We start from the raw sequence: 12349 nt of genomic DNA, 5'->3' as shown, positions 1-12349 counted from the left end.
GGAAAATGTTAATAGGAAAATCTGGATACAGGGCATATGGGTGTTCTTTGTATTGATTTTATTTTTGCAACTTTTGAGACGGAGTCTCGCTCTGTCACCCAGGCTGCAGTGCAATGGCACGATCTCGGCTCACTGAAGCCTCTGTCTCCCGGGTTCAAGCGATTCTCCTGCCTCAGCCTCCCAAGTAGCTGGGATTACAGGTGCCCACCATCACGCCCGGCTAAATTTTATATTTTGAGTAGACGGGGTTTCACCATGTTTGTCTGGCTGGTCTTGAACTCCTGACCTCAAATGATCCACCCGCCTTGGCCTCCCAAAGTGTTGGCATTATAGGCCTGAGCCACTGCACCCAGCCTTTTCTGCAACTTTTATAAATTTGAATTTCCAAAGAAAATGTGAAAAATATATAAACCTCAAAAAACAAACTAAAACAAAACAATAAAAATATTTGCTGACAGAGATTAGGCTGATAAAGGAGAAGAAAAGGAAGGAGATTATTCAAACAGGACAGAGGTTTCCAGGGCTGGAGGGCTGGGGGTAGACAGTGTCAACACAGAAAAGTGACGATAATAAAGATAAAAGGGGACAAACAGACAGCATCACTATAGTATCTCTACTATTTTCTTCTCTCTGGGTCTTCTCAATCAGGGCCTGCCGCTGGGCAATGGCAAGTCAAAAACAATCTTTACACATTTTAATCTTGCTTGCAGTTAGACTCCATTCACCTTCCAAAGGGTAACCTAGTTGGGTAGTGGAATCATGTGCCTTGTGACATCAACTGTGCTCAGAATGTTTATCCTGTGGACAAGCCAGCCAGCCAGCCTCTCCAGAGCAGGCGTGTGATCTCTGTACACCGCAGTGGTCAGAATATGGAGAACTTCTCACTCCTCAGCATCTCTGGACCTCCAATCTCTTCCTCCGCCCTGAGTGCTTTTCCCGACATTATGTTCTCTCGTGCCACCAGCCTGCCAGGTAAACTCTGGTGCCACTAGGGCCACAAAGATGTGGTTTTTTTGAAGCTTTTAATTGAGTACCCTACCAGAGCATGTTACAGGACCATGTAACGTGGTTTAGTGAGAAAGTCAAATTACGTATGGGGAGAAAATAATTTTTCAAAAAATTTGTGGTAAGTAGTTATTGCTGTGTATTGATTTTTGTTAAGGGAAGAAAGGGGTAAACTTTTTTTTTTTTTTTTTTGAGACAGTGTTTCCCTCCTGTCACCCAGGCTGGAGTGCAATGATGCAATCTTGGCCACTGCAACCTCCGCCTCCTGGGTTCAAGCGATTCTTCTGCCTCAGCCTCCATTTATCACCAAGTTTTTCCCCCCTAGAGTGTGCATGAAATCTCAAGGTGGTCGTATGTCTACACAGAGTAGAAACTAGTTTTACCTCTGTTTTGACAAGCTTGTAGAGGATTTGGAGTTAGCAAACCATCAGAGAAGCCTAAGCAGCAGGGTAAACTGATGAGCACATCCTGGAATAAAGTTGGACACCCTGATGACTCCCTGTTCAAAAATACGGTCCTTAGACTTGCAACATCTGCGTCGTCTGGGAGCTTTTAGAAATGTAGAATCTCAGGTTCCCACCCCAGACCCATTGAATCAGTGCCTGCGTTATTAACAAGATCCCCAGTGCATCCCTATGCACAGTAAAATGGAGAAGTACTGCTCAGTGGAGTAGGCCTCCTAAGCATTCATTTGCCTATATCCATGACATTTATAAATTTGTCCCCCAAACTGAACACAGCTTTTTTCTGGGATTTGAGGCAGGTCAGCTTTTTGTCCAAGTGTTAGCAGCTACTCCAGGGTGTGCTGTGCAGTGATGGTCCACGGGAACCCTGACTGTGGGTGTGAGATATTTCAACTGGACAATCCTCAAAGCGGGCATGGAACGTTGCTCTGCGGCCTGTGACTCTGGGTCCCAGGATGCCCAGGAGACTGGCAATGCAGAGTGAAGTCATCCGTGTGATGAGATGCAAGAGGGTCAGGTGAGGGGCAGGCCAGGCACAGAGGTGTCATCTGGGCCACATCATAAATCCCACTTTGCAGAGGATGTTTCTGAGGCCTGAAAGAAATGGCCCCATTCAGAATTCCCCAGGATGTCATCCAGAATAGCTCTGCCTGGCTGAGTTCGAGAGGTCACTGTTCTGTTTCAGCTTTGAGATGCCTTGAAGTACAGAGGTTGAGCCTCTAGGTATGCCTGGGGGAGTCCCAGGAAGTGGACTCCCAACCTTGCTCAGCTCACCAGTGTTTCTTCTGTGACCCAGACATTGCAAAGACAGCGGTACCCACTGAGGCATCCAGCCCAGCTCAGGCCCTGCCACCCCAGTACCAAAGCATCACTGTCCGGCAAGGGATACAAAACACAGTGCTCTCACCAGGTGAGGCCTTCTCTGACTCTGGGTGCGAATGTATGAGAAGCTAAGGATGAATAGGGGCTGCTTCCCTAAGGGAGCAGAGGTGTCTGGAAGCTGGACCCCCATGCGTGGCCTTGTCACCTGCAGCCTCCTATCTGGCCCTTTTTCCTTTGGTAGATACCCACAGGCCTGGGGCTCTCGCCATGCCACCCCTCTGCTGTCTCTGAAGCTGGTGCAAGAGCTTCTGGCTGAGTGGGCTGTGGAGGGTAGTGAGGCTACCCCTCAAGATGGGTAGTGAGGCTGCAAAAAGGGTCACAGCCACGGGTGGCGAAAAGAAGGACTATGGGAGGCCGCCGGTCTGGCTGTCCGCTGGGTCACCTGTCTGTGTCTATCCTTAGAAGAGTCAGTGGACATGGTGTCTCCAGGAAGGGAAGGACTTGACAAATACCAAGGCTTACTAACTAAAAGCAGCCTCTCCCATCCCAAGATCCAGTGGCCCTTTGTACCCCTAGAAAAAGAATGCAGTGAGAAGGAATGCCCTCAGCTGCTCTTCCCACCATCTTGCGTCTGCTCTCAGGACTGCAATCATGGTGGGGTGGAGGTAACCGAGGACATGCCTGATGTCTGCCTTCTTGCCTTGCTGCTCTGGCATCCTTGGTTCCACTGCTCCCTGCCAGAGGCTCTGACCTGGTCCTTTCCTTTGCAGACTGCAGCTTGGGGGACACCCAGCACGGAGAGAAGCTGAGGCGGAACTGCACTATCTACCGGCCCTGGTTCTCCCCCTACAGCTACTTTGTGTGTGCAGACAAAGAGAGCCACCTGGAAGCTTACGACTTCCCAGAGGTGCAACAGGATGAGGGCAAGTGGGACAACTGCCTTTCCGAGGACATGGCTGAGAGCATCTGTTCGTCCTCTTCCTCCGCAGAGAACACTTGTCCTCGAGAAGCCACCAAGAAATCCAGGCGTGGCCTGGACTCCATCACATCTCAGGACATCCTAATGGCTTCCAGGTGGCACCCAGCACAGCAGAACGGCTACAAGTGCGCGGCCTGCTGCCGCATGTACCCCACCCTGGACTTCCTTAAGAGCCACATCAAGAGAGGCTTCAGGGAGGGCTTCAGCTGCAAGGTGTACTACCGGAAGCTCAAAGCCCTCTGGAGTAAGGAGCAGAAGGCCTGGCTCGGAGACAGGCTCTCCTCGGGCAGCTGCCAGGCCTTCAATAGTCCTGCTGAACACCTTAGGTAAATTGGCGGTAAAGCCTACTTATGTCTCTAGAGAGATGCCAATAAAGTTAGTCACAGCCTTCTGTCCAGTCTGAGGTCACCCCGTATAGCCTGCTGTCCTTCCCAGAACCCGGCTCCCATCCGCTTTGGCTAATGGTTGCCTAGCAACACCAGGCACACACCCTCCTCCCCTTTCTCTCTTTTAAAAATAAAGACAATACCTGAAGTTTGGGAATATCCTCTAAGGCAGAGGTTCTCAAAGTAAGGTGCCCAGCCGGCAGTACCAGCATCCCCTGGGAACTCTCAGGCCCTCCTCAGACCTGCTGAATCAGAAACCATGGGGCTGGGGCTGGTGGTCTGCATTCTAACCAGCCCTCCAGGTGACTCTGATGCAGTTCAGCTATGAGAAGCACTGCTCTAGGATCCTGGCCTCTGCTTGGTCCCTGTGTGTTCAGTCCTTGCCCCACCCTGGGAATAAGGAGCTGGATGCCCTTTCCTATTTGCATGGGGAAGAATCTCTGCAGTTTTAAAGGCTTCTTTGATGGTAGATCTTCTGAGGAGGGGAATGTGGAGGACAATATGCCTCTGAGTATAAGCCAGGTCAGAGGCAGATGAGACTGAGCTCACCCAGGGCTGAGCTCACATGTGCCACCATCATTCACTTAGAACAGCCATCTTGTGCTGGCGCAGAATAGAATCAGTTTTGACCCAGGAGACATCTTTTCATGGCTGCTTTGAGCCAGGTGAAAATGGGCAGGTAAACATGGGAACCTATTGCTTCCTGTTACCAAGTAATGTGCCCGGCGGGCAGCCCTGACTCTTCCTCCATTTCTGAGTGAACCTCCCAGTCCATCTGACCCAGAAAGACGGATAAGCATCAGGGATGCAGCAAGGACATCTATCTTGACTGTAACATGATTCTTAAAAAGCACCAAATGCTTGCTGGTCATCCTTTCAGGCCTCATTTACCTCTTGCTTCACCTCCCTGATGACTCAGTGGCCCCTCCACTGCAGTGGGCACTGCCTTGCAGGGACCCCAGCACAAACCCTCCCCTGGTCTTTGCCTCCCCCAGGGCTTGGCCAGCAGGTGGCCTGGAGGGTCCTGCCTCACCTCCCAATGGCTTTTCCTCCAGAGTCTTACCTATGGCTTAGCAGAGCTGCTCTGCTTATCAGTGTGCTGCGAAAATCTCATTTGTGGTTCTCTCATTCCCCACAGAGTGGGAGGGAGGCTGGGCTCAATCCCTATCACATCATATGCTGTGAGACCACTCCCGCCCTGTGCCCTCGAGCCATGCTTCTCACCCCATTCTATCCCCAACCCCACCCAGCCCACATCCCAGAGTCCACTTGGCTGCCAGGCTCCAACTGGGCTGGGAGCCAGGACAAGGTCACAACCTGTCCAGTCCAGTGTGCGGGGGTCTCCAGGCAGCCCTGACATCACTCCCAGGACCCTGTGCCCTGAAAGGGCAGATGAGTGGCTCTGGGCAATCTTTTTAGTCCTCACTCTGAGCTAGTGTTGTCTCCTGTCCTTTGCCAACCCCATGCTCCCTTCTCTATGGCATCTGTACAACAGGTATAGAACACATCACGAGAAGGAAAACAAGCAGGCCAGAGACTGAGCCCAGGTGCCACGGCACGTGCCCATCCTGCCTGCCAGGTGCTTGTGGTTAGTGTCTTCTCCCTAAAGACAAGGCGTTTTCCACATCCCACATTTAATGTTGTATCAATGTAACCCCAGGAATTTTCTCAGTACAGAGCTAAGTTTTAGCAGAGCAGGAAAAAGCACCCAGCACTGTACTGAGCAGCACAGGTGCAGGTAGAAGGAAGCTCCCTTATCCTGGGTCACTGCCAGGCATTCTCTACCAGGTGCTTTTAAAATGCAATCTCATTTACTCTCCAGAGTAGCTTTTTGTGGTTTATACTATCCCCATTTTCGAGATGAGAATACAAAGCTCAGTTCAGTTCACTTAGCCAGAAAAGAACAGAGGGCATGTGAACCCAGTTGATCTAACCTTTCCAACTTTCTCTCTAGCCTGGGCCTGACGAAGCATCAGGCTTAACACGTCCTCTGCCTGCAAAATGGCTAAAAGTTCCAGCCAAAGTGACCTGGCTTCTCTAAAGTCTCTTCTGTGAGATCCACAGCTCCTAATTCCTCAAACTCTCCCTCCTTTACCAACCTCCTCTGCCCTTTCATTTGTACTCCTTGCAGGGAAGCCTGCATTCCCATGAGTCAGGACTTCCGTGCTGAGCTGTGTTGCAGTGATACCATGATCCCCCCTGAGGTAGGTATGAGGAGGAGCCTGTTTTGTCCCCAATATGAACATTTCTAGAATAGGCCTATTCAGACTTCTACCAACTACATATTTCAGGCATTTAGTCATGAAGTCAGTGAAATAGTTTAACCTTTTTTTTTTTTTTTTTTTTTCCTTGAGACAGGGTCTCGCTCTATCACCCAGGCTGGAGTGTGCAGTGGCGTGATCTCGGTTCATTGCAACCTCCGCCTCCCAGGTTGAAGCCATCCTCCCACCTCAGCCTCCCAAGTAGCTTGGACCACAGCCACTCACCACCATGCCTGGCCAATTTTTATGCTTTTTTTGTAGAAACGGTCATTCCCCATGTTGCCCAGGTTGGTTCAAACTCTTGAGCACAAGCGATACACCTGCCTCGGCCTCCCAAAGTGCTGGGATCACAGGCATGAGCTGTATAATCTTGATTATAAAATTATACAGTTATATTGGCAAATATCTATGATGTAGTAATTTTTCAAACACTCAGAACTTGATGCTGGCCAGGCGTGGTGGCTCATGCCTGCAATCCCAGCACTTTGGGAGGCCAATGAGGGAGAATCGCTTGAGCTCAAGAGTTTGAGACCAGCCTGGACAACATGGTGAAACCCTGTCTCTACAAAAAATACAAAAATTAGCTGGGTGTGGTGGCGCACACCTGTAGTCCCAGCTACTTGGGAGACTGAAGTGGGAGGATTGCAGAGCCCAGGGAGGTCAGGGCTGCAGTGAGCCATGATCATGCACTTCAGCCTGGGCGACAGACCCTGCCTTAAAAAAAAACCCAAAAAACAAAAAGCCCCAAAACTCAAAATCAAAAAACAAACTGGTTGCTACTACCCACATATTCTAATGATATTTGGAGTTTGAAAAAACCTGGGATTGGCAGAGTCAGCAAAAATGGGTGTAGATGAGAGTTTCCCAAACTCAGGACTACTAACATTTGGGGCTGGATGATTCTTTGTTGTGGGGAGCTGTCCTGTGCATTGTAGGATATTGATCAGTATCCCTGGCTTCACTCACTACATGCCAGTAGCTTTGTGACAACGAAAAACATTTCTAGACATTGTCAGATGTCCCCTGGTGAGGCAAAATCATCCCTAGTTAAGAACCACTGATACCTCTGATCCCGCAGGGCTGATCTATATAAAGTGCAAATGAAGCCACCATCTTCCTCTCCTCCTACAGGGAACTTGTGAATCCTTCCTCAATCCCATACCTTTGGGAACCATGTCACAGAGCTGATGCCACTTGGCTTGGGAAGTGGGGTGGAAGTGAGGGGGAGAGAAGGAGCAGGTGGAATAGAAGCAGCAAGAAAATACAATGGAAAAGCTTTTAGAAATAAGAAAGATTTATTTAGCAAAAGCCACTAGACTAGTGACAACATCCAGGGAGTAAGTGCACTTACATTAACAGAATCTTTTCCCAGAGAGTTGATCCAACAGAGTTAATGACACACAGCTTTAGGAAGTAGAGGGCTAGCAGGTAGAGGGTTAGGAGGAAGCAGTCAAGCAAAGAGTAAATAAAAGGAATACAACTCCTAAACAAGATCCATTGAGAGAAATGAGGCTAGGAAGAGGTTTTACAGAGAGAGCATTGATATAAGCAGGAATATAAGGAATATAATTTTTAATCCCAATATACAGTCCATCCAGTGTGGAGAAATTCTTTCCTGGCTCCATAACTGTGGGAGACTCCTGTGCACGAGAGCCTGCTGGCACCTGGGGCAGGCTGGGGCAGGCACCAATAAGGTCAGCACCCCTGGTGTCCATTTGTCCTCCATATAGGGCAGAGTAGAAGAATGAAAAAGAGGAAGGCAGAGTTGAGTTAGCAGAGCAAGAAGCAAGGAGGGAGGACAGGGTGACATCGTTGGGAAATCAGGTCTGCAATGTTCCCTTTCCTGCCTAGTTGGCCCTGATGGAGGGTTGATGGCTGGTGATCCTTCAAGGCTCCTAGATCTGTCCTTTGTCTCCCATCTCCACACACCAAGTGTGCACTGGTTTGGGTCCCACTAGGGAGGATGCCAATATACAAACTAGTCCTTCAGGGAGGGCCTGAACTGGGGAAAGGGTGGGGCCCAGGCAGGAAGAAACCACCATGGAACACCCCAAGGGCAAGAGTCTTGGATGGGTCCCAAAGTCAGCAACACAGATAACTAGTTTCCCCAATTCTTTAATCTCTCCATTTCCTTTTGTCTATCCAATCTTAAGTTTTTACAGACCATTTAGAAATGGCCTTCCTCACTCGCTCCCTGGCCACATCCCACACAAGCCCTCTCCATCCACATTCCACACACCTAATCCACTGGCCTCTGGCTTTATCCTCAGCTCCTGCTTACGTCCAGAAAACAGACTTTTCACTCCTCTGAACATTCAAAATCTTAATAATCGAAGCAGTCTTGGACTCAAGGAACCCTGGGTTAGATTTAACAAGCTAGGTAGGCTCAGTCACACTGGATTCCTGACAGCTGCTCATTTAGTTTCATGGATTTCACTTTTCTAGTTCTTCCTTCTCTGTGTACCTGTACCTATTTCCAATGGCAAATTAGATCAAAACAAAACAAACAGAACCATGCCTTTCCAACTAAATGCATGTTAGAAAACACAAATCTGTTGCTGATTCAAACACCCTGGAGATTCCCACTCTTTTCTGTCTGGTCACAATCCTACATATAGGTACATACCTTCCCTCACACATGTATATATAAACACATGTGTACACACACACACAAAACACACACACACCCCACCCCATCCTATTTCCACTGACACCCTGATGCACCAAGGAAGGCTAACATAAAACTGAATTTATTTCCTTTAATTTGGACTTTCTGGGCTAAACCAACTGTGGCCATTAGAAGAGGACTGCACTTTTATTTATATACATTCTAAAGCAAAGCTAGGATCGATGAACTCCATTTTGGGACAATCATATCCTTGCCGATTGACCCTCCAAAAATACTGCAGTTTGCATCTGTAGCTTGTTGTCTAGGATAAAGACTTAATTCCCCAAACATATGACTCTAGCAGGTCTCAGCAATCTCTTCAGGCATTTGAAAATCTGTTAACAGCCACTTACGGCCTTACAGGAGCAAAGGAGCTTTCCCTCATTGCCCCAGTCAGCCCATTAAGGAGTGGTGATCCCTAGGCAAAGCCTAGATCATAAAAGATAAGACAATTGCACATGGCACTTTTTACAGGTGTGCTCAAGGCACGCACCCAGAGAGATGGGCCAAGGGTGGCAATGGCTGCAGTCCCTGACCCAAGTGGCAGTGATTCAGAAAAGTGGACAAAAACAGTCTCACAGTCTCAGCTATCAGCCTGCATTCACTTTTTTTTTCTTTCTCTTTTTTCTTTTCTTTTTTTTTTTGCAGTAAAAACTGACCACCACTACCCAGTGGAGGGGACAGGTTGAGAGGTAAGGCTGGGGACTCTGGTCCTCTGGGGCTTTCAGAGAGGTAAAGTGCTGCAAAAGCTTTAGCTGGACAGGACACAGGGGAGGTGAGGGGCACTTCCCAGCTTCCATTTAGACGGGCTGGGCTACAAGCAGGAGGTGGGCAGGGCAGGGCTTTCAAAACAAGAATCAGATCTAAGTGACCTGGAGCAGCAAACAAGCTGTCCTCCCCCTGGGCTCTCACACCAAGGGCCTGAACCATGTTAAAGCTTCAAGGCTCCTTTTGAAGCAACATTCAATGTCCGGCTGGAGAAAACGTTTGGATTCAGTTCCTCTAAAAGATTATCCACTGTGACACATTCCAATTCCATGCTCACACTACAAGGACTAGCCTGGTTTTTGTAGCCCAGATCACTCAATCTCCACAATCTCAGCAAGGGCCTGGAGAAGGAATTCCTCTCATAAAGGTAGGGGGAGGGTTAGGCAACTCATAGCATCCTGATATCCGAAACAAAGTACCTGAGAAGGTACGGATGGCTTCCCTTCATGGTTGGGACCATGGAGATGGGGAGAGTGAGGGGGTACGGGGGCATCACGGACAAAGCGTGGGAGCCTGACGATGCAGCAGGTAGGGGCAGGTCCTCCAGCAGCCTGGCAGTCCTGGAGAGAGACCCTTTCCTGAAGCCATGGGCTCTGGAAGGCCCTACCTCCATCACCCTCTAGTCACAAGTAGGAGAGGAGCTGATTCACCTCTGGGAATCCGATTTCTTCCCCACTTTACCCTCCAAAGCAGAATCTCAATCCTTTCCTGAAACCTCACACTCTCCCGGGCCCTGGCTGTCATTTTCCTCGGCAGCGCGCATTCACTGGGCATCCCCTACCCGGGCAGCAGCCAGACACGGCCCCTCCAGCCACGCCGCCGCCTCCATCTCCTCGCCCTCGGCACCTACACGGCGATCTCATCATCCAGGCCGTCGCCCAGCTCCTGCCTCTGCAGGACATTCAGCAGGCGCGGCAGCTCCTCCTGGGACCACGAGTCGCGCTCCTCGCTCTCGTCCGTGTTGGACTCGTACTCCGAGGCGATGCCTGACTCTCGGAACTTGATGAGCTCCAGACCGCCCAGGAGCGCCTCGCCCTGTGCTGGGGGCGGGGTGTCCTCAGGCGGGAGAAAGCGAAAGCACTCCAGCTTCACCAAGCAGTCGCGCCTACCTAAGGGGCTGCCCGCAGGGTGGGCAAAGTCAGCCAAGCCCGCGCCCAGCGGCGGCGAATGCAGGTCCTCCGGCTTAGGGGTCGTGGGGTCACAGAGCACGGGCAGGGCTCCAGAGCGGAAGGTGATCTCCAGCAAGCTGTCCTGGGAGCCCACTGCAGGGGAGACAAGAGGTAGCAGAGGGGCAGCGTTAGGCAAGGTTGCTGATTTGGGATTCCCGCCTTCTGATTTGGGATGCCTGCCTTCTGCCCGCCGGTGCCCTGCAAAAGCCCTTCCCAGACCAGCTTAGCAGCACCTTCCCGGGCTTTGGATCTCTTAACTCTTCACCCCTTCCTGGCGCCCCCACATAGCTCCAGACACACCTCGCTGAAGGGGAGGAGCTTTGGGAGGTGGTAAAGGCGGGGACATGAGAACCATATGATGGTTCTGGAAGCCACTAAAGGCTCTGAATAGTGTTAGTGGTAGGAAAAAGGTACCAATTGAGAGAACCATGTTAGAAGCCTGTGGTAACCTTTAGTACAATCATATAAATAAGCATTAATTAGGATAGAGCAGAGTTTCAATGAATAATCTGGAAAATCCAGAGAGGCTTCCAGAGTGGTGAAGGTTTCCAATCCATACCTCTGGGTTACTTTAAAAATACAGGCTCCCAGACCAGCCCCAGACCCAATGATGTAGGATCTCTGTAGGTTGGACCCAGTAAGATGTATTTTTAAAAGAGCTCACGGGATAGTTTGGGGGAACCACTGGTATAGTTGGAACAAAGTTTTGCAATCAGATCTAGGTTTGAATCTTGACTCTGCTCCTTGCTAGGCCTGTAACCTTGAGCTAATTACTTAACCTCCCTGAATCTGTTACCTCATCTGTAAAATGGCATCCCATTTTTCTGCAGCCAAACTACAGGGATTAAATGATCTCACATGCAAAAAATTCTATCAGTTTCTGGCACAATGTGTGGTCAATGGGTATTTGCTGGTCCACAGCCCACACACACTCTGAGCATGCATACAACCCACAGAAAGGCTCAAGAGGAAGGCGTGAAAATGTGTTGCAATCTACAGCTGTCCAGTCCAGTCTGGGGGTGCTGAGTGTAGAGAAAGCCTCTCAAGTAGGGGCTAGGCAACCTCTGCCATTGTCCAGCAAAGCTGTGCAGCCAGTGATTCCACTGCCTTATCCACTGAACAGATATACTGCTCCCAGCTTTTTCTATGTGACAGAGTTTTGAAATACATAGTGCAGAATAGTAAACTAAGAAACAATTTGCTGTCTCCCACAGAGCTCACAGAGACCATGACACCCAATAGGTGCCGAGTATACTGTATGGTGGTTGCAAAAGCTCTCTGAGAAAGAAATGGGCTGCCCTAGGACATAGAGTACCTGAGCCCCTATCAAATAGAGACTGAATGAGCACATAGCAGTGGCTCCGGGGACACTCAAAGTCCAGCCCTGGGCCTGGATTAGAAGGCACCTGAGATCTCCTTTGGGCATGCGATTCTGTAATTCATTAAGTATACTAATGGGGAAACAAAGCTGCCTATGTTTTCTGCTGGAATATAGGGGCAGGTCAGGGGTCCAAGAAAGCACCACCAAAAACTTGAGGAAAGTAACACTCTTTCCAGAGCCTTCACAGAGGAAGCGGGGCTGGGGAGGGCACTGGCTTACTGGCGTTCTGTCCTGACAGCTTCAGCTCCAGCTCTTGCACCTGCTTGACCAGCAGGGAGATGTGCTGGAGCATGTCCTTGTTCTGCAGCAAAAGCTGGTGCACGCGAGCCTGGGCCTCCAGCCGCGCCGCAGCCTCAGCAGCCAACTGGTCCTTCAGCAAGTGTACCTGCAGAAAAGAGGCAGCAGCAGAGAAGACAGGACAGAGAGAAGAGAGGGACATGAATGCA

General features: G+C 49.9%; 2 protein-coding genes across 8 annotated transcripts in view; one reads left to right on the top strand and one right to left on the bottom strand.

Moving 5' to 3' along the window:
• C1H1orf226 (chromosome 1 C1orf226 homolog) overlaps positions 1-12349 on the bottom strand; it is a 327193-nt gene that overhangs the window by 9874 nt on the left and 304970 nt on the right. For 5 of the 6 annotated variants that reach the window (XM_017948808.3, XM_009185747.4, XM_017948820.3 and 2 more), the window contains 2 exons: positions 12123-12288; positions 10463-10615 (listed from right to left, as the gene is read on the bottom strand). In XM_017948808.3, coding sequence (XP_017804297.1) covers positions 10463-10615; positions 12123-12288 — 319 coding nt within the window. Of the gene's footprint in view, positions 1-689; positions 791-10462; positions 10616-12122; positions 12289-12349 lie in introns of those variants that run through there. The other variant, XM_009185725.4, reaches the window with a different exon arrangement.
• SPATA46 (spermatogenesis associated 46) lies at positions 790-3804 on the top strand. Of its 2 annotated transcripts, XM_003892984.5 has the most exons (3): positions 790-972; positions 2266-2379; positions 3062-3804. In XM_003892984.5, the coding sequence occupies exons 1-3, from the start codon at positions 870-872 to the stop codon at positions 3598-3600; spliced, it is 756 nt and encodes a 251-aa protein (XP_003893033.1). In that variant the 5' UTR covers positions 790-869; the 3' UTR covers positions 3601-3804. The 2 variants fall into 2 exon arrangements, with proteins under 2 accessions (XP_003893033.1, XP_009184003.1); XM_009185739.4 differs by lacking the exon at positions 2266-2379.

Source organism: Papio anubis, chromosome 1, assembly GCF_008728515.1.
Source record: "Papio anubis isolate 15944 chromosome 1, Panubis1.0, whole genome shotgun sequence".
Taxonomy (NCBI): Eukaryota; Metazoa; Chordata; class Mammalia; order Primates; family Cercopithecidae; genus Papio; species Papio anubis.
This window is presented reverse-complemented; position numbering and strand designations above follow the sequence as displayed.

Excerpts from the sequence above, each read along its gene's own strand:
- SPATA46 (XM_003892984.5), top strand. The coding sequence starts at position 870 with ATGGAGAACTTCTCACTCCTCAGCATCTCTGGACCTCCAATCTCTTCC. Across the intron at positions 973-2,265 it reads TCGTGCCACCAGCCTGCCAG|ACATTGCAAAGACAGCGGTA; the intron begins GTAAACTCTGGT and ends TCTGTGACCCAG. Across the intron at positions 2,380-3,061 it reads AAACACAGTGCTCTCACCAG|ACTGCAGCTTGGGGGACACC; the intron begins GTGAGGCCTTCT and ends TTTCCTTTGCAG.